Below are 23,498 nucleotides of genomic sequence, written 5' to 3'. Positions count from 1 at the left end.
TCTCAATTTCATAGTTTATTTCAAAATAGTAACATTTGGTGTTAAACATGTGAATTTTTGCCTGTGATACAACTAAATCAGCAGTGTAGGGTCATGCTAGAACTATTAACACTTATACATTATTCAGTTTGAGATACGTTATTTTGATACTCAGCAATGGGTTAAAGATAGGGAAAAAAAATCAATCATAGTGATCAATAAATAAATGAGCTTTGATGTAAAGAACATAACATGAACAAATGAAAAAAAAAAAACCGTTTTGGGCTCTTGATGTACAATATGTCACGTTTGGACGACAGGGTTTGGCTTTCTCAGCTTTGAGGATGAAGACGCAGTGGACCGATGTGTCGCCGAGCATTTCGTCAACTTGAATGGAAAACAGGTATAGCAATCATACACCACAAAATATATAACAGACAAAAATAAAGGAACAAAAAAATGGTATATACTAATATACATATTGGTCACATAATAAAAAGTCTAGATTAGGAATGGGACACATTTCAATAGAATTAATGAGTATAAATATATTTAGGGCAACTTTGTATTGAATTATGTTTGTTTACGTGCTATAGTAGCTATAATAATTATATTTACGTCTTAAAAATAATAATCTTATCATTTTATAAAATTAGATAAAGTAATTCTGGCCTGCCGAATTTGTGAACCACTTTGCTTCGCAATATTCAAAAATCATGGTTTCCTTACTACAAAGGCATAAATTTTTCTTTCTTTTTTTTCTTTTCTTAAAATTGATTTTTTATTTTGAAATATGTTCCTTTTTCGTTTATTTATTTTGAAAGCTACTCTTGAATTTGTGATTCCATAGAAACATTTCAATTTTATCAACAATGATGTTATTGAACATATCACGTCCTATGGTGAAAGTACATCGATACCATTCAACAATTTGAAACGATTTTTTTAATTGATCTGATCTTGTTATACTAAAATATATTTGACAAGGAGCTACAGACCGGTCGTGAATATTTTTTAGTTTTTTTTTTTCACATTGCAGTCGTTAGAAAAGGTGATTATTTTGACACCTGACTATTATCGAAAACATGATGGCCTTAATGAATATATTTATTTTAAATAAGGTAATTAAATGATATCTAGATTCTAGTTAAATAGAGTCTAAGGTTTGATTTATCTTTATCATTCATATCAAGTTATAAATTGATTGTATTTAAAAAAATTTTTTTTCTAATATTCTATCGTGTAACATAAAATTAGATCACTTGAAAAAATTGTATTTGATATCAAACAGGTATATATGACGTATTCCAATAGTTTTCAATAACAAATTGAGTTTCTAGCTTTAAATTGTTCTATATGCTATTCGAATATTGTAACAATAATTTAGGTATTATTAGCTTTTTAAATATCAGTTTATACAACGTATATATTCACGTTTAACTGGATGTAAAAAATATAAGAGTATAAAAATACTAAATGATCAGATAAAAACATTGTTTCAATATCAGTTAGTAGTCTCCTAGTCAAACGAAAGATAACACGTGATATTTCCATCAATTACGAACAATTCCATTTGTGTTTAGTCTTCTTCTTTGTTTTTTTCTTCCAATATTTTTCAAAACTCGTGATACAATAATTGTATTCAACAAAGTTACAGGTATAAACTTCAAAGGAGAAGCTTAAGGAGGTGGTTTTCCCACTAGAAATTTTGTTTTTTATAAAAAAAGCATTGCCCTACTAGTTCAGTCCATCAAATATCCTGGTTCAATCCCACGAACAATCCTTCATGACAGAGAAAAAAAAATTGCATTGCATAAAGAATCGTTGAAAAAATTGCCTCTTTGGAAATGTCACGTACATTAATCTGAGAATTTTGTGAATTAGATCGGTGATTCGGTAACTTGTAATATTTTTACATCGGTTTGTTTATGGTATGGAAATTTCTCTTGATTCCAGGTTGAGATAAAACGGGCAGAGCCTCGTGATTCTTCGAGCAAAATGAATGAAAGTCATCAGGGTCAATGGGGACCCCCGCAACAAGGCGGCCCGCCAATGGGTATGGCTGGTAATATGGGCCCGATGGGTGGCCCGAACGGACAAATGGGAGGACCCATGATGGGTGGCCCAATGGGGCCACCGGGGAATATGATGCAGCAGTATCAGGGATGGGGCACAAGTCCTCAGACTGGTGGGTACGCTGGGTACAGCACCCAATATAATGCTCAGGGGTGGGGGGCTCCGCCTGGGCCGCCTCAGCAGCAACAGATTCCACCACCCCCGCCTCACCAGTGGGGAAGTAATTACAACGTTCAACCAACTGCCGCGACTCAGGGTTATGGAAGTTATGGTAAGTTTGTTGATGAATTATTATCCCTTCATTTATTGAATTCATAATTGGGAGTGATGGTTTTTTTGTCATGTTGGTACTGGTAACTGAAACCGTGTCGCCGCTGTTTCGCAATTTACGTTATCGTTGAACACAGTTACTGATTTGACAACCTCATCTTCGATCGCTAATGTTTTTATAACAATGAGAGTGTAAGAAGCTTGAAATCTCGGTAAATCACAGATTTAACAGAAACGTACTTATTATGTCACATGTACATCTTAAAATTTTGTCGCTGATATTCTGCGACAACTTTCACAATTCCAACAAATATTCGATGATCTTCTCTCGAGTACGAATATGCTTTGCGTCGACATCTCCAAATAAACTATTGTTCTTGGCTGTGTTGCGTTGACGGACTGGTCACAGCTCGAATTAATTATCGTCGTTGAGAGTTTGGTATCCAACTTGTATTTTGTTTTTTAATAAATCATTCTTATCAAACTTCGATATTGTCGGATATCTATTTTGAAAATAGTCGCGCAATTTTTGATATGTGTTAGTTTATCAGTAGCAGTTTAGTATTTGTAATCCGTGCGAGAATACCAGAATATATAGTTAAATTTTCGAATTTAAGAATTTATATAGCTTACATGGTTTGTTAAAGAACGTTTTTTCATAATTTCATGCAAAAACGGGATGATTATTACTGGTTTAAATGAAGCTCCTTCCTTTCAGTCTCCCTTTACCATTTCAGTATAGATTTAAAAATAATCAATTTTTTTCAAGAATTTGTTACTCTTTCTTTTTATTTATAGTCATCACATTTCGTTGCATATTGTGTCCATTCATCTGTACACTTCTTGCATTTACTATTTAATATGTTGTATACTGGCATTGTTTGAAATAAATACTGTGATAACTGTCACACGTCACTGACAGTTATTACCCAACGTGATTGTAACGGTAAAATGTCGATGCAAAGTGAAGTTGGTAAATCTTAAAAATAAAATCTAGTTTTATTCAACTGCACATGCACAATGCTTAATATTGTAGTTCGGGAAAATCCATAGTCAGCCTCGACCAACTAACGTGCTAACATAGGAATAATTATTCTTTAATCTTACGTTCATCTTCGGAAGGAAAAGGTAAGAGATGGCACTCGGGCTGCGACACCAAATTAATAATTTGAGAAAATCATTTCCTTTCATGGGTGACAAGGATATGTTTATGCAGTTAGTTTAACTATCACTTTACAAAACGTGTTTACGTCAAACTTGCCCTTCACAGTTAAAAAATTCATTGCCAACTCTACAGGTTTCGCATAATGATATTCTCGATTCAATTTTACACATTACTCTGATAATTTGCAATAGCGGTAAGTGTCAACTCGTACGATTTTCTTTCCATTCGGTTTAAGTGTTAACTTTAAAGATTAACATTTAATTAATTATCGATCCTGTCCCCTCCCCTTCCATCCCGCTTGGAGAGGTTAGCTATTCGTTATATTTAGTAAAACACAAATGTCACTATAACTAATGCCCGGACGAGGAAATCAGAAGACATAGAATCGTAGAAAGTATGTAGTACTTGGAGTGACACGTTAGCACCGTGTTGACGATCGATCTCACTCCGCCCTAATCGCGTTTCTATATTTTGCGAATTAATTAAATAATAAATAAAACGGTCTTGATCGGGGGTTTTTTGTTTTTCACTTTTTTTAAATAAACGTCCACTTGTTTATTATCAGAAATTTGTGAGCTATACGAGACTCAGAAAATCCTGTCTACTGAAAATCTGTCTCCAGTCTAAATTTGTCGAGTTCAACGGTGGGGCTAAAACATGTGCAAAGGTTTAAAATGAACGGTATATTATGATATATTCAACATTTCATTGAGAACTAAGAGTTTTCGTATAAAGTGGTGTCGATATCTGTAGTCAAAGCTTTTGATTTGGTTTCATGAGAAAATAGGCATCTGCTTTGCTAGCCATAAATTCACATTTAGGATTTCCTACTTTGAGTTCCGACAGTAATTATCAAAGAAAGTCTTGAGACGGTATGAGAGAATTGTTTATACACGGTGCTACGATCGATACTCGATAACTGAACGTGTTTATTATGAGACGAGATACGAAGAAGGTGGGGTGACGGTCGTCGGTGACACGTGTTTGTGTGGTTAATGATCGCAGGTGGGCCAGCGGCGGCCACTTCAGGGGGCTACGGGCCGGCGGCGGGAACGGGGGGGGCTGCGGGGGGAGGGCCCGGGGGCTCCTGGAACTCCTGGAACATGCCACAAAACGGGCCACCCCCTAGTACACAGCCCCCGCCCCAACCCCCTCAGCCCAACTCCTCGCAGCCCAACTCCAACTCGAACCCCTCTGGCCCGCAGGGTGAGTCTCACTCAGTAAAGTCAAGTCTCTCCTCTATCCACTCGTTCGAACCCCTTGAACATGTTTAGTCGTGGCGTGTGTAAGAGCCATAACTAAATGGATATTTTTAATCGATGTAGCTATTTGCCTTTAAGTATGCATATTATTGTATTAAAACGAACTCTATTCTTTTAATTAGCAACGTTTATTTACTTTTGTTCAATTTAGACTGATTTCTGAAACTTGTTTGCTGATTCAGGAGAGTCTGACATATTTATTTGCATATCGATGTATCCCAATCAACACACCACTAATCTCTCCTAATGATTTTTTTTTTAAATTTTTTTATCAGGTTCATAAGCTTCGCAATCTTTCCACTAATACCAGTTTTGGTCAATTCTTGGATATATGTGATAAATATCGTTTATGTCGTAATTATTTATCATTGCTTCGTACACATGGATCAGATCTCTATTATGAACACGTATATTGACAAATTCAGGATATCCATGGTTTTCGATTTTGAAATGTTGCTTCGTTCACCTAAGTTTGTACACTTGTTATAGTTCTCCGTACATTCTCAATTATTTTTTTTTCTAAACGATTTTCTACAACATCGAAAAATTGTTGGTCTGTAATAGAAAGTGCATTTTCAGTCATAACTCTGGACTCCGGACTAAAACTAGCACTAGTATTACCTGGCTTCGCCAAATTTCCTGTTTCCATCTCTTTGTTGGACTAAGTTGACACCAGACAATTCTTGACATCAACATTTATTAACAATATTAAAATGATGGCACAAATATTTGCTCCAGTTGTACGAATTTAAATCTCACAATTGAAACATAACAGGGAAATAAAATTGTCAGACTTGTGTGGAATGTTTCTTTTCAAGCAGCGTTAATGAAATCATTGTCGTGTAACGTATGTTTTGCATACAATAGACTATACCACGTAGCCGATGTATGGCTTCAATTGTACAGATAACAGGTCAACCTGTATATGTCACCTTTACGTATTTCATGTGTGTTCAAGGGGTTGAGTTGCGTCTACACGCAGCCCCCGTTTAATATTAATAGCTCATCTGACAGATTTTAAAACAAAATTGAATCGGAATTGAAATCGGTATTTTATTAACACATATTATGGCAGAAATGTTTTGACGCTGTAATAACTGCGTTTCGATTCTTTGTTTCTTCAAACATTCCGCTGTCTTTTTTACATCGTCGTCTGTAAATAGACAGTACATTTTGTTCTCGACCCACTAATGGTAAAGTTGATTACTTACATGATCCATGAAATTTCTTATCTGGTAACTTTAAGTTTCCAACAATGATGAAGAATCAAGTCATTCTTTGAAAAGTTTACGTTTATGTTTAATTAGGTAGAAAATGTTGGAATGTCAAACGAAAGATGAGAGTGAATTTGATGAAAACAAATTAGTCATGGATCCTATTTGATTCCATTTCGAAATCAAAATTAAACATTTCTTCCAAAGCAACTGTTTGCCACGATATTTGCTGGAAATAAACTTCGACATTTGTTATCAGGGGCTGCCTGTACACCTGATTAATAATGTTACTTACATCTGTCGATTCGTATGATAATTGGGCGTCATAAAATTGCAATAGAATATATTAATATTTTATTGGACAATGAGTAGAACTCCAGATTGTAGATGTGTAATTTCATTCTTTTTTTTTTCTATTATTTACTGATAAAATTGTTCTCTAGTAGATGGATTCAAACTGTACAAAAAACTAATGTTGGTAGTGTAGGATAGTGCACTCCCACTCCTATCCAAGGCCATATCTTCCTCTGGACCGAATTAATAGTAAACATTCTGTATGAACGGTAACAAAGTATAGGTACCTGTATTGTAATTATGATTTTTATTTCCTAGCTTGTGATATTGTTTAACGCAACTATTGTTATTGTTTATCGATTAATGAATATATCGTAATTTAGACATTATTCAATTCTGTGTAGAACTATTTGCGAATATCCGAAAATGAAAAACTCAGTTGGTGAGATTTCAATCCAACACGAGATACAGGAATATCCACCTCATAAGATTTTACTTCATTTTGAACAGTATCAAATTCTTTCTTTTTTTTTATCTATAACTGAATATTCTTTCGGTTCTGCTTTCGTTGGTCTTTAGTTAAGTACACATTCATCAAAATTAGACTTTAATTTTGGTAGTTGATATTGAGGCAGATTGAATAGCCAGTCTTAGCATTGACTGCTTTCACAAGTACAGTTAGCCACAGGCTGTAAACGTTAGAAAAAGGCTTAGGTAGTGAATATTGCTGGCATTAACGATTTCTATTTTCACAATCCTCGCTGCTTTATTATGCGATCCTGATTGACATGTCTTCTGATTTCCTTTCCATGGTTTAATGAACTAGCAGCATGACGAATAACGAACATAAGTTACTAAAATAGAATAATATTATACCCGTATTAATAACGTGATTTTTAGTATAACGAAGTAGAAACTGCCAATAACAGCAATTGTTCTTATAACTTGAGATTCTTACAGGCGTAAGGGCCGCTTTTATAGAATGAAAATGTTACGTAACATTACAATTTTTGTTACGCAATTTTTATCTATTAATTCGGCCAGAATTTTTTTTTGTTCGTTTGCTTGATGTGTGCCTGTTACAGATTTACTTGCTAATTTTTTGTTTAAATAAATGGTACTTGGGCTTTTTTGTTTGATTGTTTGAAAGAACACAATACATGGCTTGTGGTTATTATTTTACAACTAGACAATAATGATTCTAGCTAACGGACACAAAATCATGTAACGCATACAATGAGCTTCTTTTATTTCAAACAGATTAATACAAGTGACGCGAATGACTAATTTGATGTGTCCTTCCCCCTATTTACAATTGTTAAGGAATGTGGCTTGCTTATCTATTCTTGTTATTCTTTACGACATAATCACAATGAGAGACATATTTTAGATTTTGTTTATCGAAGAAGAAGAGGAAGAAAAAAGTTTGATTAGTTTGATTGGATTTACGTAGAACCAAGTGAATTATCCCCATTCGGTTGATTGATTGGAGAATTGGAAACATTTGAAGAATATATCGCCACTCCTTTCAAAGCCTTCTGCATATGAAAGGAGAACCTGTTTTGTTATATTTCAAAATCAGATCTAGACAGTGGTAGTCGACAGGTTCGAATCGATACTTTAGCTGAAGTTTTTTTGTTTGACGATGGTGTTGCAGGGGACATGTACTCTAGGCAGACTACTGGCTCCGGGGCTCCAGGTTCGAGCAGCAGCTCTGCCAAGACGCCGGATTACAGTGGGTATTCTGGATATGGGAGTTACGCAGATACTAGTTATCCTCAGCGATCTTACCAGGGTGGAGAAAGCAACCAAGGTGGGTATGCCGCCAGCGCGCCTAAACCTGGCCAGCAAGGCTTTGATTTCAAAGAGTGGCCCACCTCATGACCATTTTACTTGACCCAAGATAGAGAAGTGCGCTAAATGGCCTGGCCTTGCTCGTGGGTTTTCTTATAGATTTTTTTTGTTTATTGTCTTTGGTTAATACGTTACTCTCTGGCGTCGTCAGCTTGGTAGATTCTATTCTTGGTACACAACGTCTCGTCGTTCCAATTCTTCAATTTTGTATTAAAACTTGGAACGGTAACAGAATCGAAAATTGACCAATGGTATTCAAGAAATATCAACGCCTCGTTAGAAGTGTACACTCGGTTATTCGTCTACTACTTGTTACTTGAGCAAGCATTGCAATTCGTATCAAATTCGCACTAAAGTTTTTCAATCTATGGAGCTGACTACCGCCACCATTGGATTTCCGAAAAACTTTTTATTTCAACTCACGAAATCGAATACGACGAGTGAAATGTATTTTTTTAATTCAATTTTGTTTGATATGATACTTTTCTTGATAAATCGTTTCTTTACACATATATGCCAAATCAATGGCTTTGGATTTTTTTTCGATAATTTTTTTTTTTAATTTTCAATACCTTCCTCGAACGTGCGGCTGGTTTTCTTTCGCTGATTTGTTATTCAACAATATACTTATACTTTCATGATCGAATTCTATAAAGCTTCAATTGAATATTATCAATCAGTTATTTTGATTTGATGTCGATGCGGAAAATGTAGAAAATACAAAAAAAAAAGAAGCAAACATAAAAAACTCAAAAAAAAAAAAAAAAAAGAAAACACTATGTGAAAAAAGTAGGGAGAAAAACAAACCTATGCCAAAGAGCATAAAACCACGATTAAATACCCATGATGCAAGCGAGCTACGAAACATTGGATGCGGAGGGTGTAGTTGAGCGAGCATTATTGATTAGCAGGAATAGCAGATATGGATGAGACAAGTTGAAGAAATTTCGAGAAGTCTGATGACCTCAAGTTTTCGCTACTGTTCTTTGATGCATAGCTGAATAAACGTCAATCCGTGCGTATTTAAGAATATCCTCCGTGTTGAAAATATATAAATACTAGAGATAAAGTGTGATAACACGATATGTTAATAATATTATGTTTTCCTCTCCTTGTTTGTATTTTTTTTTTCTTTTCTCTGTTTTGACTGCGGGGCTTTCTTCCCAGAGTTTTATTTCTAGTATAAAAAAAAAAAAAAACAAAAAAAAAAAAAAAATATCAATTGTACAATAAGAACTTGACCGTCACTGCTTGACAGCCATTTGTCCGATGCGGTGGCAAATTTTTATCAGTGTAGTTAGGTGCGTAAATTTTAATTAAACCGGAGGGCTTTTTAAATGTGCACTTTTTAACGACTACGAGTAGGGGGCTGATCTGAAAAGTCTACCTGATTAAATATATGGCTTAATTGTATTTACTCTAGAGGATTTATCATAGATCTAAATAAAAAAAAAAGAAAATAATAATCTAGTGGGCTGTCCACTAATGTTACAAACAACGAGCCGCGTCTGTTTTGCCTATAAATATCACGTGCCACGATCTAATCAATTTAAGCACATCCACCTTACCTCGAGCTAAAGCGTGTAGTATTGGAAAGTGTGCTGGATGGAAATTGAAAAAAGCAAATTGAGGATCGTACAAGAATCACATTAGCTAATGTCGCAGGTCATCAATTTTCTAACTGTCTCTGAACCCGGTGCGGTATTAATCTATATTTCTATTTACTTCAGGTTACTCCCTCAAATTTATCGTCCTTTCATGTTAGATGAATTTTCACAACCTTTTTCTTACTTTTGGAGCAGCGCATGCGAATGTGCATATGCTGATGGGTGTAGGGTTTTTGTCATTTTTACGGGGGGTGGGGATGCGTGTTTCAAAACAAATTTGGGGGGGGGGGGGGGGGGTCGAAACCAAAACAACCGTAAACAATTAAAAAAAAAAAAAAAAAAACGGTAATAGAAATACTAATCTGGTTGGTATGTGCAAATTGGAGACGAAAATTTCGTTGATTTCGGGTTTCTGGTGTCCAGCACTTTTCTTGGTTCGTTATTCTTAGGATACAGTGAGAGTTTTAACATGGACGGAATCATTCCGAGTAACTTAGACGCAGCTCGCAATATATTCTGGGATCAACACAACAAGGAAACTTAAGGGGAGCTCAATCAAACCAATCTTACCACTAATTACTGTCCATTGTTGATTATTTGATTAACGAATAAACATAGGAAATGAAATAACGGTTCAGATCATGCGTTAAAACATAGTGAAATTAACTAAGGCTATCTGTATTGTATAAAAGAAAAAAAAAAAGAGATTTAAAGAGAAAAGAAACACTAGCACTACTACTATTATTATTATTCTTATTATTATCTTAATGATAAAGTAAAGAAGTTTTTAAGCATAGTAAAAGTGATGAGAAACACGTAAGTTAACGGTAAATAATTAATTAAAGAAGTAAATAAATTATTGTAGAGAATTTCCATATTGTACATACATTTTTAATGAAACTGGGGTGCGTTGCAGTATGTTATAATTAAAATTAAAATAAAGAAGAATAATAATGAAAAAGAAAAATTATGAGACAAGAAAATCTATTTAAAATAATTAATTAAAGATTATAATGGTATAAATAATATGTTTATATTTAATGCAATATTATTAGTATGTTTAAACAGAGAAAAACGACTTATTAAAATAGATAGAAAATAGGCAATTTTCATTCAATCTGATGTTATTCTGCCCTATTCGTATTCGCGCCAATCATATTTTCCACGTTGCTCTAGCAACGATTAACGAATAAGTGCCAACTTTGCCTCTTTAATTTTTTTTTTTTTTTGTTTCTTAATCATCCCTTATTCACTTTCAAACATGAACGTTTCAAGGTTTGAACGGAATTTCTCTACTTTACGGTACAACTCATTTAAAAATCTATTAACATACATATCCCGTGATTCTTGAATTAAGTCACTGACAAAACTACGATCGTAAGTAATTTTTTGCTGACAATATACACGTACAGGCTCGATTTTAAGGCCGATAATAATTACGTAGTATTTGGTACTTTTGAAATTTTGACTAGGTAATAATTCATATTATACAATTTTACAAATTCTTATATCTATCGGAATGTTAAATAAATAACAGTTTCTCTCAGGTTTACTCAGGTAATAATAATTGCATCAATTTATATCAGAAAAGGCTGCGTGTATTTCAAAACTCATATACATAACACACAGGCATCTGACAGAGTATCGGGGAGGAGAAGTTGTACTTTATTGCTATACAGATTCACATGACGTGTTTGATTTCACGACCAACGCGTCTTGTCTATATATATTGGTAGTTTGATATTGAATAGGGCAGTTTATTTAATATGATAATCAGTTTCCCTTTTTTTCACTTGCTATAGTTTTGTTCCGTTTTGTGTTGACTAATCGTAATTATGCCACATAGTTAGTTATCGTTTAACTTAATTAGCTACTATATTAGGTCGATTAAATATTGATATTTAAATGAAGTTATATAATAATATATTTGAATAATTCCGGGACATGCGAGCTATTGAAGCAAGCAAACCTGCACACAAAGACTGGATATATACCGGACTGTGGTTTTTTATCATTATTGACCGTATTGAATATACAAACCGTAAATAGGAAAAGTTTTCAACATCTTTAATTCTATAGCGTGTGTGCCTGCCTTTAGCGGGGTTGTAAACTCTACTGACAACTTAGTTGGGGGAAAAAAAAAGAATTATGTATGAACGAAAAAATTCGTATTACGTTTATTCCACATTAATTGCAATATACGCAGCACTGTCACGATACGTCTCTTCTTCTGTATTTTGTTTTCTTAATCTTTCGCCCTTTTCCTTGTTATTGTTTTTTTTTTTTTTTACTCCATATAGAATTTTCATGTGTATCATTAAATTTTCTTTTCAAATTATTCACATCTATCTTCGAATTCAATTCTTTCCGATTTTATCAAACAATAATAGATAAAAAAAAAAAGACTTTGAAAAACTCGTGGCATCCGGTTGGAATTGTTATGCTGAACGCAGATTATAAGATGATACAAATTCTAAATTACGTTGTAGGGCCTTAGGCGAGTTTAATGCGTATGAATAAATTAAAAATGTACAGAATGTGCTCTGGATGAAATATTGAATGAAAAGTAAGAAGAAAAAACAAAAAAGGAAGAAAACAACAATACCTATTGAAAATAATAATAATAATAGAATGACAACGCACTTGCAAAGATGGGGAGTATATGAGAAATGATAATAATAATAGAAAACAAAGGTTTTAACAGTTTGCGCAGGGATGAGGAGGAGGGGGGGGGGGGGGAGGAGGAGGAGGAGGAGGCATTTGAACATCGTGGTGCAATACCTGATGCATGCGACAACTAGGCTTTTTATTTTTTCCTTCTTCAATCAATGGCTAATAATTCTTCATCTTTTTCTTTTTTTCCCTTTCCTCTACTGGACAAAGTTTTCACAACAATCAAGTTTATTCTTACGCCTATTAGTCGTTAGCCTAAGTAGGAAAAATACATGGAGGTAAAATGCATTCAAAATTCACGATTTACGATAATCTTTTTTCTTTTATTGTTACATACATTCATACGTAATCAATTATGCGACGTACCTTATTTATTAGCTTCTGTAATATGTACCGAGTATAATGAGTTATTGTTCCGAAATGAATTAAAAATAGATTGTAATTCGGGTTCAAATACATTGAATTATTGAATTATTTTTTTTTTTTTTTTACTTGATAATTTTTTTATTTCTTTTTGTGATTTCCGTGTCTCGGTGATTGAAATTCGTTGCGCATTCTTAATGATATTGTATTAGAAAGAAGGAAAAAAACTAATGACTCTCACTTGCTGCACGAATAAGGCATGACTGTACAGTCTAATGGGTATTGATGATTGACTTTTATCAGGTTATAGTGAGATGTAAGGTATAACGTTACGTCGGTAAATAAAAATAAATAATGAAGAAAACAAATAAAAAAATATTACTGTAATGAACTACTTGTACTTTTAGCTTTGTATTGGTAAGATCGCGTCCCCGAAATATTAAGGAAAAAAGTTCTTTAGCTCGCTCGCTCGCTCGACCTCCATATCCATTGTTTTTTAAAGAATAAGAAAGAACGAAAAAGAAAAAAAAAAGCGCCATTTGCAAGAACGATGGACTGTAACTTGTGCGTTTGATACACGATTGAAGTCCAATTTGATCTTTAACTGACTCGAGTCCTCGGAAATTTTCTACGAAGTTGTCCTACTCAATATAAAATTAAATTATATATCCCAAATTACCAGCAATTTTTTTTTAATTGCGAAGTTGTTTACCGATACCAAATGTTTTAAACATTTGATGATGGTGATGGGGAAAAGTGTTTGCAAAGTAGGATAATTAGATTTTATTAGACAGTTTTTCGCGGCAATCATTTTTCTAAAATTTGGAAGTAAGATGATAGATCAGATCGGATTTCGGCGTTAGAAAAGAAAATGATAACAATACGTTCTTTTTGTTGGTTCCATTACGAATTAGACATGCTCCTGGCCAATGCGCATGTTCTCTGTCCAATATTGCGACAACACATATATATGAATACTACTTGAATAATTACATTATTACTATATTCTACAAAAAAAAAAAACATTTTTTCTGGTTTTTTTTTTTTTTGAAAATATTAATGGATATATATTAGATGGAATCATATAAACGATGTGGTATATGCTTGAAACCATAAGGATTTAATTAATGAATTATTATTACTATACCTATTTACTAATCATATGAAGAATAAAATATAATAACTATTGTCTACTATTATGTATGTGGTAAGCCTAGCAGTAACGGATTAAAAGCAAAAAAACACTATTACTATTACTTCTATTACACTACGTTAGAGTTGAGGTTATTAATTAAAGTAATAAACGGTTGTAAGGACTACATAGTAGGAAAGTTTTCTTGAAGGATTATGTTATTGTCATATTTACCCCAAGTGCCCCTTATTTTAAATCCTTGTATAATATTCAACCGCAATGTTGTGCGGTCTTGGCTCAGTGATTATTAAACTATTAAGGATATTGTCGTGTTTATGCGAAAGTTGAAGCATGAATTTATACTCTCCATTTACATAGATAGATTAATTTCTCCAATTACCACTTCAAATCATAATTAAATATCTACATCGTTCGCATTTGTTTCATTGTAAACATTACTAGGCGTAACTTGAGAACGTTCAATAAATTAGGCAGTATTTAAATTATCGACGACAAATGTAACGACGTCAATTTGTTCCATTTTTTTATTTTTTATTTTTTTTTTTGTTTCACTGACTCGTTTTTTTCTTTCTTACAAAATTTCTAAAAAAAAACCCGGGTCAATTCCTCAAAATTTGCAAAAGTAATTTCCAAAATCACGTGTATTTACTGAATTGCATTTTGTAAATGAATAACAACAACAACAACAACAACAGCAACAGCACCAACAACAACAAGAACAACAACAACAACAACAACAACAACAACAACAACAATAATAATCATGATAGTAATTATATGTATAATAGTATCGACACGAAACATCCATGAAAAAGAAATAATAAGGATACGGTTGTGACAGTCGAATTGCGCGTTGTAAATCGAAAGAGAATAGGTATTAATTGCGCGTTGTATAGCATAATTGAATGTAATATTTTCGCATAAACATGGCTAAAAACACGACTGTTTCATCCTAGCACGTAAATATAATTTAAGCATTTTCGAATATACCTCATAGAGCTGTAGCTTTTGTGTCAAAATAATTCTGATTTTAGCCCTACACTAGGCAACAGTGTATCAAACTTATCTACTTTTTCGTATATATAAATTTAAGAGGAAAAGAGAAAGCGAAAGCAAGCAAGCAAGCAAGCAAGCAAGCAAGCAAGCAAGCAAGAGAAAGAAAGAGAGAAAGAAAGAAACGAAAAGTAACGGAAAATTATTAAATTAAATTAAAAATTTAAATTATTAAACATATAGCTCGTACATGTACTGTTTATCTGCAATAGGCACTTTGTACGTTTCTAAGTCAGTCGGGACCCGAAATATTATCTCTAGTTGTATATGTAAAGTGGATGATCGAAGCCTTACTTAACTCAAACTCAAATAAGCCTTAATTGATAAGTTTTCGAATTAAGAGTTATACGGTAAATAATCATAAAGAAAGAAAGAAAGAAAAAAAAAACCTATTCTAAATGTTAATTACTGATTATGATTACGAAATAAGCTAAGTTGCTTGTTGCATTTAAGATCCGGGTAAATATGACCATAATATACGCAAGCTGTGACACTTAGGATATAACATGGTAACATAACATATATACTTCTAAAAAAACAAGAATATTACAAAACTATTTATTGCAAGAAAAAAAATAATAATATTATATATGTTATTTGTCCCTATGATATGGTAGATCGCGTATTCTGTATACACTAGGTAACTACGTTTTACTAATAACTGTTCAACAGAACATGTATACAAACTACCACTGCTACCACTACCAACTACTGCTACTGCTACTGCTACTGCTACTAGTACCACTACCACTACCACTACTATTTCTACACCTATACACTGGACTGAAGTGTACAGTGTTGGCTGTCAGAGAGTTACCTCCTTGTACGAAAATGAACAATTTTCACAATCCAAATTTATAAGAGCTTCGTCCTTCGTTTTTATTGCCTGCAAGTATTGGTAATCCGGGAGTATGCTAGGCTTGCAAAAAGTTCAGTACTTCTGTTCGTCGTTGAGAAATTACGCAGGCTTTTTTTATTTATCGTGTAAATTGAAAGTATAGTCCTGAAAGAAAACGTACTAAAATTTATCACGAGCTGGGATAAAATCCCGCAATATGAATTATCACGACGTTATACCGAAATAGATTTTCAGAATAACGCAATAAATATACCTACGTAAACTTTCTGCCGTGAACACTGTATACAGTAGATAAATGATAAATTTTACTGTTAATTGTTCAATAGACAGAAATTTTGAGTGGTTTCCAAATTGATGTTCCTGTATATGTGGAATTTCATGTGACGATCAAGTCTTGTCATGGAAAATTGATCTTGTTTGCTTGTTTTCATCTTTTGAGATTACAAGTTTGTTCAGAAATTTTACGAAAAATTGATCGCATTTCTTTATCCCTTAGAAATTACCAATCGATGATATCAATTGGAGTTTCATCGGAAGGAAGAAAGAAAGAACGTAAATTTTCCACTTGATACGGCGAGCAAACTTGTAATCTAAAACTTAAAACTGACGGACAATTCGATTTCCACGGATATAGGAACAGCTCGTTTAACGAATCCCTCATTCACTGAACACTGGACTGATGTATATATCGTAATACAATTTACAATAATCAGACTCTGGAAGTTGCTGTTAGTTTCACTACCACTCGCATGAAAAGATGAAAAAAAAATATATAGAAACTGTTCTTTTGAGCAAAATATCTGATGAGAAATGTTAATTGATTATATCTATAATTATGGTGAATAATTTTGTGACTTGATAGAACTTGTCCTTTTGAACTGAACGGCGGTAGTGTGCTCAATTATTTATATATATATATATATATATATATACATATATATATATATGAAATATACACGTTTTTTCCTTTCTCTTCTTTTTGTTTCAAATTTTTTTTTTTTTTTTTTCTTCCAATATCAACAAAACCGATATATTATTTTTTTCACGTATATCTACGTGTAGACGTATGTGTGTATAATATATGATTAAATTCCCCTGCATATTTGATATCCTCCCAAATAGTGTCGAAGACGACGAATTTTGAAACACTCGCATTGATGAACAAAAAAAAAAAAAGAAAAAACAAATACAAATGAGAACGAAAGAAAAGTTTAGCGTGTCCTTTACACAAGTTAGGTGGTGGTCAGCTTTTGTTGAGATTTGGAAATATTGTCGTGTCTACTTAGGCTTAACTATCATTGAGGATAATACAAGAAGTTTAGAAAACAACAAATGAACCTAGCATAAGGAAACGACAAAGTAAAATTTATTCAAGATGATAATTTTAATTACAAGTAATCGGTATTACCTATATTACATACATACGAAGGCTATTATATTTAAAGAAAGATAACAAAAATTAAAAGTTAATTAAATAAATAATTAAATACATAAATAAACAATATAGTTGCATATAAATGTATCTACGGAATAAGTGACACGTGATCTGTGATTGGCAAAATTTAGGATAAACAAGAATAAAAAGAAGAAAAAAAAAAAAAATAGGGAAAGAATCTACTCTGTACAATTAATTGATAATTTTGTTGACTATACGAAAAATGATTAGAACGGTTGAATATTGTTATACTATCACATCCATACGATAGATCGAAAGAATTTCTCGAATAATACTAAAGAAAGATGAACAAATAATGCCGTGATAATATTGATAGATAAATCCGTAATTATATTGATTAAGATAATTTATGTACATATGTATTATAAATTATTATTATCCAGAGTAGCTTTAAAAAAAAAAAAAACGTCAACTCTCTATATTGCGAGTCACTATCTAACATTGAAAACAAATATCATATTAACGTTTAATTAAACATAAAATGAAAAGAAAAAAGAAACTAAGAAGACAAAACAAACAAACAAACAACAAACAAACAAACAAAATGCCAACCATTGTGTTCTTAAGGATCATAATAATTAACTATATTAAAGTGTTACTTGTATCGCTTATTTTTGAGTACATACATGTGACAATTAGTGTACGTATCACAGGCTAGGTTATATCAATTTACTACAATATTAAACGAGCGCGCCACACAGATTTTTAATAAGATTGCCAGCTAAAATAACTTATTGATTACATAAATAAATGGTAGATAGATAAGTTGTTAGTGTTACGTGTGACGAAAGTGCACAGATGATGAAAGGGGGATAGAAAAAATTTAAGTTTCAACGCAATATTTCCAAATCGAAGCTAACTATCCGTGGCTATTGCACAACATCAATGACTTTCGTTTATTTTTATGCAACAAAAATCTAACAGTTAAATTTTTCTTACACATTTCTTATTCGCACGTCAATTATAACAATTCAAATTTCCAAGTCATTTATTCTGAGACTAGATGTAGAGAGAGAAACAAAAAGTAGAAAAAAAAAAGGAAATAGGCGAGGTGATACCATTTATCATAAACTTTACCAAAATTGATAATAATTCGAAAATTATGCAGTATTAACGAACGCGTATAATTCAACAGATCTGAAATTAATTGATTAACCTTCGTCATTGTCGTTAATGAAGTGAAACGCGAAGGCTTAGCCATTGTAAAAAATACGTTTATTCTTGTTTTTATTGTTATTTTTGAATCTTATTGTAAACGTTGAAGCCGTTAAGATTTCTATTTAAAATATTCGCGTCGGTACTTGGGAAATTTTGTTGCACAAAAATACACGAGAAGGTAGCACTATTCGTTTGTTTTTTTTTTTTGTTTAATCTTTGTTTTATAATTTCCGTAATTAAAAAACGCCGTGTTTACTCCGAAAATATAGAAAAATAGAGGATTATCGTTACCCTAATTTTAGGTGTTGAGTGAAAAGAGAGCGCAAAAGAGAGAAAAAGAGAGTGAGAAAGAGGAATAAACAATATAGATTTAAACGATTATCAATAAAGATTTAATTAGAGGAGAGAAACAAAAATCGTAAATTAGTGCCCTTAGTTGTACAGTGGTTGAGAGAATGAGTGAAAGAGAGAAAACGAAAGGCACGAGAGGTATGAAAGGTATGAGAGAGAAACAGGACGAGAGAGGGAAAGGTGGAAGGAGAGGGAGGGAGATTGTGGATTGACTGTTTCATTGATTGTTTCATCCAGTAATTGATTGATTGATTGATTGACTGATTATCGAAAGAAGGAAAGCAAGAAAAAGTATGTGCGCGAAAGAGAGAAAATATATTGAGAAAGAGAGAGAGAGAGAGAAATTGAATTGATTGAAAGAAAGAAAACACCGCGCGCGAAACTAAGATAGAAAGAAACATGAGTTGGTAACGAAAAAAAGAATAAAAAAATGTTCCAGTAATTATAGCCGTAATTAATTATGCTATCTAATTAAATGCAAGATAATTCAATAATAAAATAATAATAATTAATACATTAGATCCTCCTCTCTAACCGTAGTTGGAAACAATAATTACAGAAGTTGTTTATGTCCTGTTGTAATATGCTACGATTAAAAATAATAACCACAGTGTAGGTACATTGTAAAGGTATCCTAATAATTGAACACTGCAGTACTGCATAACTATTACGATTATTATGATTATTATGATTGTCATTATGATTATTATTATTAAACAAAATATAATATACTTAACGGTGTTTCTAGTGGATTAATTAAGCATAATATAATATGAAAGAAAAAAAAAAAAAATAAACAAAAAAAAAGGAAATAAAAAAACGAAACGAATCATATTCATGAAATACATTGGTATAGTTATGAATGATTAAATAATGATTTTCTTTCAAATATAATATCCTACTGCCTGCCCAAACGAACCCACCACCTGAACCGAATCTTTGGCAAAACCCCGCGCCTCGTTACTAACCCGTTACGATATTATCCGCGTTGAGAGACTTAAAACACTGCACAAGCTCATAACAGATATGAAGGACAAGTTTCTATCCATTTGCCAAATTATACGTTTATTATGTATTTCCAGATTTCCTTTGGATCATGCACTTACTCTTTCTTTTTTTTTTCTAGAAAAAAAAAAAAGTAACGACACCACTTTATTATTATCTATATACATTTCATATCTTATGGTTTCAGATGAAAGATATACATATACTCACACAACACGTATCGTTGATCTGGGTGTATAAAGAAAGAGGGTGTAGAGGTGGACCACTGTTTCCAGTTTCATTGAAAACAGTCATACCCATATAGCGTTGCGCGACTGGTGCAGTGTTTTATGCGCGTCCCAACAAAAACAAAACAAAAAAATAAGGAATATTCAAGCTTTTTCACCTGCAGTGGCTCGAATTGTTGCGTTTCTTCGTTAAAGTTTCTTCGTCTCGTAAAATATGTTTCTTTCCTGTATCACTGAACTATGCTGTAATATCCAATGTTCGCTCTTACATATCGCGATATACGTTTCATCATAGATTTATTCTTCAAAGGCGACAGTTTCTATCGCCACGCAATCAAAACTCCGTTGCCATTACCTGCAGCTTTGGAAAGCTTACATATTCATTATTGTTATTACGTATCGTGTAACAAGTCTTCATCTTCAGTCTGCACTAAGTCAAGTCATATATTTTTTTCTGCTATCATAGCTGAGAAAATTATTGATGGAATATCAGATGTAGTCTTGTTATGGATCAGGTTTTAATGATGTCTCAGAATTATGCACATATCTTACAGACGTGTCGATGTTTGAAAAAAAAAAACAAAAAAAAAAATGAAAGGAATTTGGTGAGCTTGCTTGAACCGAACCTCTTTGACATCATTAATTTCGGTTCGGAGCGTTATGTTTAATTCTCTTTTATGTAGGCAATGCATCGATCGCTTAGTTGTTAGTCAAGATACTTTTTTTTACTCTTCGTCTTAACGTGAAATTGAAAAATATTCAATGAAATTATTTTTAAACTTTCCGCCTTGGTATTAAAGGTATCTTGATATAATATTCATCAGGTAAATGTGAAAGACGGTTTGTCTCTTTTTTTTTTTCTTCTAAACTTCTAATCATTCACCTGGTGTTACGAGGTATGGTGCATTGGTCAATGGTAATTGTTTCCTCTTACCGATCCTCTCTTAATTCCTCCTCTCCCGTGTTTCTTCTCACAGAATCCTCCCCGACCTCAAAGTTCAAAACCATTGATACCGAGAGTCCGCCATTCGTCCCGAACGGAGACGCTGCTCCAGGCCCTCAACGTTTCTCCCTGACCCAGCACTCAAATTATCATCCCTATCGACGCTAGCCTGAATCGAGTTACTCAACCCCCTTTGAATTTCTCCTCGCTACGTTGAAGTCTCATGCGACAAGTATACATATTTGGACTCGAGACAGGTTTTTATTTTTATGTTCTGAAAATTGTTACATATTTTATACACAGAGACGAACTTCGGTATGGTTTTTTTTTTTTTTCATTTCTTTTAACCTTGTAATAATTCGTAAGATGGGGTAGCGGGGTTGTGTTGACTAATAATTTAAGCGAGCGAAGTATAAAATGCTTAGGAATAGTATAATCTATGTAATAAATTCGTACACGCGATTGATCGGTTAAATTAAGGTTATAGCTAAGTGACCGTTGTTAGCTGTATAATTTGTTCTTTTTAAACTAACATTACATTTTATTAATCAACTCTTTTGAATCGTCTATTCGTCGGATTGATTTCCTTATTTATAGCCATACGTATAGATAAATTATGAATTAAGTTCGATCGATGGTAAATTTCAAAGTTCAACAATTGCGCTTGAAATACATTCGCGAGAACCGTCCTTTTTTATCCCGATCAATCAGTATAGTATCACTTTGTTTTGTGCCACATTTCTTTCACGTTGAAAAGAGAGAAATCAACAACGTACCGTTTACCGCATTTTCAACAATTCCGGTGTGGTTATCCACAAAAAAAAAAAAAAAAAAAGGCATTGCATCAATTGATCAGGCAAAAAAAAATGTCGAGAATAGTATAAATTTTGGATGACCGGAAAAATTGTCTTTCGAGGCTCAGAAAGTATTAGACATGGTTTTTTTTTTTCTTTCCGTTTATATAATGTACAATCGCAATCAGTTGGAACAGTCATTTCGTGTTTGACCGTCAGAATATCCGTCGAGATTATTTCCCCGTCGGCCTTTATCCTCGCCGTATTTCCCTTCAGCTCTATTCACTGTACACATTATATGTATACATATATTATATATATATGTATATATGAATACCTATACCTATACACGTACATTTTATAATATATTTATATATATTTATATTTATTTGTCTAATAGACTATTTTGTATAGTTTAGTTCGGCGTAGTATATAGTCCATGTTTTACGAAATTCCGGCAGGAAGTGCAGGGTATGGAACAACCGTAGCGACGACTCCAGTTCCAGCCGCTCCAGGAACTAACGATAGCTACAGCGGCGGCCCGCAAAGGGGTTACTCCGGTTCAACGTCCAGCTCGAACAATTATCACCCTTACCGTCGTTAAAGATCGGAAAAGCCCCGTCAGGTCTTTGATATATTTTTTCATTTCTATCGAATCACAGATCGAAGGATACGAGTACGAGTATATAAAAAACAAAAAACATTAAAAAAAAAATGGATTGTTTTCAGATGTGTATTACGCGTAATTACCTACCTCTGCCTGTTGCTCTGCCTATAATTTATCACGTGACTCGAAGCGGAAAAGTTACGGATTCATAGAATCTAAATTATTTTATCCGGATCAATTACTCTCCCTTATAAATTCACGGATTACGTTTGCATTCGTAGCCCATCGGTGAGTGTGCTTCTTGTTTCGAATCACGTGATTGTAGGATATGAAGACGCGTTGACAAACTCCGTACAAAGTATAATATGAGGGAGATTTCATTATGCATACAAACGACGCTAAAAACGATCCATTATTCAAATCGACGCAAGGTTCCTTTACGTTTCTCTCTTCTGCCTCCCTGTCAGTGTATAAATGAACCGGACCAATTTTTGTATTTCACATTCGAGACCTTTTTTTTTTCTTTTTCTTTTTTTTTTTTTTCCTAATAATAGTTAAGGAAAGTCATGGCTAATCACTAAAAGTTCACAAACGGTACCGTTAACGAAGTTTGCTTATTATAATATGTATATTTTAAAGTGTAGGAACGTTGTACGTAATCGTATGTATAACGACGCTCGATTGATTCGTTCTCGACATTATTTACTTGACTATCATTACAATCACTTCAGGTATTTATTATGTGGTTGTTTACGTGACAGAAAATACTGAAGTAACAAAACGTGGAAAAAAAAAAAAAGAAAATGAATGATCGATAAAAACTAGTGAATCCGCTGTACTTCCGAAGACTTTCGCAAGTTTCTGCGAGGTACATATTATATGTGAAATTTTGTGATTAGACGTACAGACCAAAATCCACTGCTTGGATAAACCGAGTGTTTAAGTTTAGGATATAACAGTAAGATTAATAAGTTCTTCCCATTACGTCTTGCACGTTACAGTATTTGCGAGAAGATTTATAACTATATAACATGCAATAAATATATACCTAATGATCCGTATCTTGCATGTTCATGCGGTAATTTAAATTAACCATTGTAAAAACGATCTAATACACAGATATGTTCTCCGCCTG

At 33.1% G+C, this 23,498-nt stretch overlaps 1 protein-coding gene across 7 annotated transcripts in view; it reads left to right on the top strand.

Annotated features, from left to right (window-relative positions):
• Positions 1-23,498, top strand: part of LOC107223050 (heterogeneous nuclear ribonucleoprotein 27C) — a 33,008-nt gene that overhangs the window by 7,041 nt on the left and 2,469 nt on the right. For 2 of the 7 annotated variants that reach the window (XM_046743600.1, XM_046743598.1), the window contains 5 exons: positions 300-382; positions 1,936-2,326; positions 4,496-4,696; positions 7,918-8,073; positions 22,218-23,479. In XM_046743600.1, coding sequence (XP_046599556.1) covers positions 300-382; positions 1,936-2,326; positions 4,496-4,696; positions 7,918-8,073; positions 22,218-22,360 — 974 coding nt within the window. In that variant the 3' untranslated portion in view covers positions 22,361-23,479. Of the gene's footprint in view, positions 1-299; positions 383-1,935; positions 2,327-4,495; positions 4,697-7,917; positions 8,074-9,025; positions 9,729-19,979; positions 20,666-20,996; positions 21,848-22,217; positions 23,480-23,498 lie in introns of those variants that run through there. The other 5 variants (XM_046743599.1, XM_046743601.1, XM_046743603.1 and 2 more) reach the window with 5 other exon arrangements.

This window comes from Neodiprion lecontei, chromosome 6 (assembly GCF_021901455.1).
Source record: "Neodiprion lecontei isolate iyNeoLeco1 chromosome 6, iyNeoLeco1.1, whole genome shotgun sequence".
NCBI classification, from domain to species: domain Eukaryota; kingdom Metazoa; phylum Arthropoda; class Insecta; order Hymenoptera; family Diprionidae; genus Neodiprion; species Neodiprion lecontei.
The sequence above is the reverse complement of the archived record's forward strand: the minus strand, read 5'-3'. Positions and strand labels throughout refer to the sequence as shown.